Source organism: Myotis davidii, unplaced genomic scaffold (genome assembly GCF_000327345.1).
Source record: "Myotis davidii unplaced genomic scaffold, ASM32734v1 scaffold1509, whole genome shotgun sequence".
NCBI lineage: Eukaryota > Metazoa > Chordata > Mammalia > Chiroptera > Vespertilionidae > Myotis > Myotis davidii.
Genome location: NW_006299480.1, coordinates 211,774 through 216,384, shown reverse-complemented (window position 1 = coordinate 216,384; position 4,611 = coordinate 211,774). Strand labels below are relative to the sequence as shown.

Genomic DNA, 4,611 nt, shown 5'->3' with positions numbered 1-4,611 from the left:
TTCCACTGTGGGCACAGACACCACAGAACAGATGTGTGTGGGGGGCAGAAGCAGAGGGTCCAGGCCACGCTGGTGAGCCCCAGAGGGACCCCCCACCCCCATGGGCCTCACCTTGTTCACCTGCTGCCGGCCCAGGCAGCCCCGCAGCTCCTCCTCCTCCTCCAGGTCCTGGGACTGGCTCTCATCCTCTGTGACAGCCGAGCGGGGACCGGTGAGCCAGGCCGCCCCACCCAGCCCTCTGGCCCCACCCAGCCCCCGTGCTGTGGTGTGTCCTCCCTCCACCGAGAAACATCCTTGTTAGGACAAGTCACACTCACATTAAAGACAGCGTGTCCTTAAAACAAACAGACAAACAACAGCTTGTCCTTGAGCCAGGCTCCCCATCCCTGCGCACTGTGGCCTCCACCCCAGCTCCCTGCACCCCTCCCCCCTTCACTCTGCTCCTGCCTCTGCCCCGCCTGTGCCTCTGGCCCCTTCTGGAGTCTTTCCTCGCGGTGACCACCGTCTGAACAGCTCTGCCCGAAGTTGTCTCTGTCCTGCCACACCCTGCCTGTGGCTGGCTCCCTGTACCGCTGCCCCAGCAACACCCAGCCAGGCCCTCTCAGCCAGGCCCACACCTCCCACCTGCCCCGGACACTCGCCGAGAGCCTCTCACATCCAACAATGAGGCACTCCTCCTAGCCCAGCCCTCCCTCCTGCCCCCACTGCCCTGCGATGGTGCAGCCCCGGCCCACCTCAGACTGTGGCTCGTGACCACATTGGCCTCCAGGGAAACCCACACCACGTTGTCCAGGAAGAGCTGAGCTCCTCTCACTTGTCCTGTGCTCGAAGTGCCCTTTCCGCAGGTCACTCTCACGGCCTCCCCCATGGACACCGACCAGCTCCCATCACCACACCCTCCGGGAAGTCCCAAAGCTGCCCAGGCTCTCTGTGCACCCCTCTCTGTCGACCTCACGGCTCTGGCCACCCTCCTTGCACAGAGCTGTCTCCTGTCACAACCTGCGATCAGGCCCCATCCTCACCAACCGCAGCCCCGGGCCCTGCTTGAGCGGGCGAAGGGGAGAAAGCACCAGGGCTGCTGGCAGCGTTCAGGCCTCACCGCTGTCTGAGAGCTCCACCTCGCTGGCCTCCATGGCGTCACTGGCCTCCTCCCCTTCCCCGTCCTCCTCCTCCTCCTCCTCCTCGTCCTGTTCCACACGCAGCTCCTGGAGCCTGGCTTTAGTGCCAGGAGCCTCCTGGGGCTGCAGCCGCAGCTGCACGGTGTGGAGGTGCTGCAGGACCTGCCTCTACAGAGCAGGTGATGCCCAGTCAGGGCCACAAGTACACCAGCTACCCCGGGGGTGGGGGACACAGGGCGGGGACAAGGGCACCAGCTGGGTGGATGGGGCCACACCTGCAACTGGGGCCGCTGAGCCTGCTGGGCGCAGCTGAGAGCCTTCCGGAAGCATGGTGCCAGCTCCTCATAGGTGTCACCGGCCTCCTCGCGGGACAAGGCAATGTTCAGCCAGGTCTTGGCCTCCTGGAGCAAGAGGAAGATAAACGGGTTCTGTGATGGCTGCCCCAGTGCAGAGACCCTGGGCACGGGGCCGTAGCTCACCTCCAGGGCATTGCCCTCACGCAGCCTCAGCTCCTCTTCATAGTGGTGCACAGCCCCACGGGGGTCCTTCATGTCTCCCAGAGTGGTGGCCAGGGACACATGGATGACGGCCAGCTCGGGCCCCGGCCTGTCCAGCAGCTCCGCAAAGTCCAGCTGAGGATGCAACAGAGTGGCTACTGCACACCTTCCGGGCCCAGAGCATCGCAGTCCCTCCCCTCCCCACCCCTCCCCTCCAGCCGGGGTGCACCTGCTTCTGGTAGGCCTTCGCCGCCCTGGGGAAGTCGCCTGCCTTGGAGAACAGGTCCCCCAGCTGCTCACAGATGCCCATGGCGCTCTGAGGGTCACTGCTCTCGGACTCCTCCAACTGCTGCTGCAGCCGGATCACCGCCAGCACTGACGGGAAGAGCCTCATGCGAGGGGGCGGCAGACACGGGGCCCAGCCCGGCTCTGCCATCGCTTAGCCCTGTGCCCTCAGGCGGGCCACCCTCCCCGCCCAGTGCCCAGTCCAACGTGGACTCTGCTCCAGTGCCTCCCCATCCCCCACCCCTCCTCCCCGCCCAGCCTGTTTGCCCGTTGGTAAGGAGGGGTAGTCAGAAAATCAGCCCTGGGGGGTTGTTGCAAGGGCTACAAGAACTAACAGATGATGCTGGCTCGCAGCAAAGGCAGACCACTGCCGGCGGCTGCTGACGCCACCATCGGCACTCTGGCCACACACCCTGTCCACTCCGAGTGGAGACAGCTTTTGTCTCGTTTGCAGAGGATGCCAGTTTATGGGAAACACCTCGTCCCCTGACCACCCTCACAGCCTCTGCACACACTGTGTTATAGACTCAGATAAAAGTGGGGTTCTCGCCGAAACCGGTTTGGCTCAGTGGATAGAGCGTCGGCCTGCGGACTGAAAGGTCCCGGGTTCGATTCCGGTCAAGGGCATGTACCTGGGTTGCGGGCACATCCCCAGTGGGAGATGTGCAGGAGGCAGCTGGTCGATGTTTCTCTCTCATCGAAGTTTCTAACTCTCTCTATCTCTCTCCCTTCCTCTCTGTAAAAAATCATTAAAATATATTAAAAAAAAAAAGTGGGGTTCTCCTCCCAACAGGAATTGGGGCTGCCACCTCCCCAAGGACACATGCCTGGCCCCCTTTGCCAAGGAAGGGGAGCCCTTAGCCCCTGGGGTCCCCTTCCAGGCTCACCATACTTGAGGGTCTGGCACACAGCCGCCCTCTGCAAAGGCTTCTGGGAGCCCAGCCTGTAGGCCTTCTTCAACGCTCTCTTCGCAGCCAGGAAATCACCCAGGTCTTGGAGAACCTGGGGGATGAGGGAGGTGAGCTTGCCTTCCCCAGGCCCCTGGCCAGCCCGCAGCTGCGCCCGCACCCCCGAGGGCACCTGTGAGATGAGGACGCAGCACTCGCTCTCCATGAACCCCTTCCGCATGGTGCGCGCACACTCCCGGGCCCCCTCCAGACAGCGCATAGCCTGGGAGTGCTGCCCCTGACGCCAGTGGATGGCGCCCAGGTTGTAGCGGGCACGGTACAGGTCCTCGTACAAGTGGTTCTGCCTGCAGGTGACAAGCGCTGAGTGCCCAAGGCACCAGCAGCCCCTCAGCTCCTCCCCTGGCACGTAGCAGACACGCCAGGCTGGCCCCCCAAGGGCTGCTTCCTCTAGCAACAGGGGACTTAGCTCCATCCTGGGCAAAGTGGGGCAGAAAGATGCTCTTACTCGGCAAGAAAGATGCTCTTCTTGAAGTAGTCATTGCACAGGGCCGTCTGCCGCAGACTCTCGAAGGTGAGGCCCAGGTTGAGGTAGAGTCGGGCCCGCATCTCACTCAGCTCTCGCTTGGGCAACGTCCCTGGGAGACGACCCCTCCTGACACTCAGGGCCCTGACCCCAATTGGGGTCTCCGGCTTTGGGCCCCATCCCCCACCCCTCCTCCCGCCTCTCACGGGGGTCCCAGGGGTTGTGCTGGAACCAAGAGCAGACAACGGATTGCCAGGTTTGAGGCTGCCAGGAGCACGGACTGGGCGTCCCCTCATGAGGGGGCTCCTAAGAACAGACCCCAGCCTCACAAGGGGAGGCCCAGGCAGGAGAACCCACCACACAGGCTGGTAGGCGGCGGGAACACTTCCTCTACCCACAGCTCTGGGGGCAGAGGGTGGGTAGGGCTGCACCGCAGGGCACTCACTGTGCAGCTTCTCATCCACAATAGCCAAGCTCTTTTCAAAGGCAGCTCGAGCCTGCAGCAGGGCCTGCTGCGACTGGCTGTGGTCATAGACGTCCAGGTGGGTGCGGCCAATGGTGGCCCAAGCCCGCTGCACCTCAGTGTGGTTGGACAGGGAACAGGCCAGCTCCAGGTAGTGCTGCTGGTGCTGGGGCGCAGAGGGACAGTGGCTGTGACCAACCCTTGCCTCAAGCAAACCCCACGTGTCACTCAACTCCGGGGGGTCCCTATGCTTACACGGGAGAGCCCCTTCTCCCTGGGACACCCCTCCCCCTGAGCCAAGGGCTGCCTGTGGGGACACTGGCTCCACAGCCCAGCAAGCAAACGTCAGGCTGGGGAGCAACAAGGCGTGAAGGTTAGTTGGGTTCCTGCACCCCAGCAGCAAGGGCCAGGGCAGGCTCTGTGTGAACAGTGGGTCCTGACCCTCACCCCCCAGGTCACAAACACAGCTGAAGTGATGTGTTCATTAGTGTTTGTTTCTGGGGCCAAACTCCCAGAAGAGATGGTGGTGCAGCCACGCGAGGACCAGCTGACCATCCACCGGCACAGGCCCGCCCAGTTGCAGTATGTCCCCCTATAGCCAGAGGCTGGGACAGTAGGCTGTTCCTCTGTCCTCAGAAAGGGACCCCTGCCCAGGCAGCGTGGCTCAGTGGTTGAGCGTGGACCTATGAACCAGGAGGTCACATGCCCTGTTCGTGGGCTCCATCCCCAGTGAGCGGCTAATCACTGATTCTCACCATTGATGTTTCTCTCTCTTTCTTTCCTTTCCTCTCTAAATCAATAAAAAAAGAAAAGAAAG

At 62.7% G+C, this 4,611-nt stretch overlaps 1 protein-coding gene and 1 long non-coding RNA gene across 2 annotated transcripts in view; one reads left to right on the top strand and one right to left on the bottom strand.

Annotated features, from left to right (window-relative positions):
• Positions 1-4,349, bottom strand: part of TONSL (tonsoku-like, DNA repair protein) — a gene marked incomplete at its 3' end in the record, with an annotated part of 11,635 nt that extends 7,286 nt beyond the window's left edge. The window contains exons 1-10 of the mRNA XM_015571372.1: positions 4,258-4,349; positions 3,777-4,144; positions 3,314-3,443; positions 2,981-3,152; positions 2,788-2,902; positions 1,845-1,990; positions 1,598-1,750; positions 1,394-1,519; positions 1,100-1,286; positions 22-188 (exon numbers count right to left, since the gene is read on the bottom strand). Coding sequence (XP_015426858.1) covers positions 22-188; positions 1,100-1,286; positions 1,394-1,519; positions 1,598-1,750; positions 1,845-1,990; positions 2,788-2,902; positions 2,981-3,152; positions 3,314-3,443; positions 3,777-4,144; positions 4,258-4,349 — 1,656 coding nt within the window. The remainder of the gene's footprint in view (positions 1-21; positions 189-1,099; positions 1,287-1,393; positions 1,520-1,597; positions 1,751-1,844; positions 1,991-2,787; positions 2,903-2,980; positions 3,153-3,313; positions 3,444-3,776; positions 4,145-4,257) is intronic.
• Positions 4,350-4,397: 48 nt separating this feature from the next.
• LOC107184883 overlaps positions 4,398-4,611 on the top strand; it is a 12,624-nt gene continuing 12,410 nt past the window's right edge. Inside the window, exon 1 of the long non-coding RNA XR_001515781.1 lies at positions 4,398-4,407. This is a non-coding gene — a long non-coding RNA (uncharacterized LOC107184883). The remainder of the gene's footprint in view (positions 4,408-4,611) is intronic.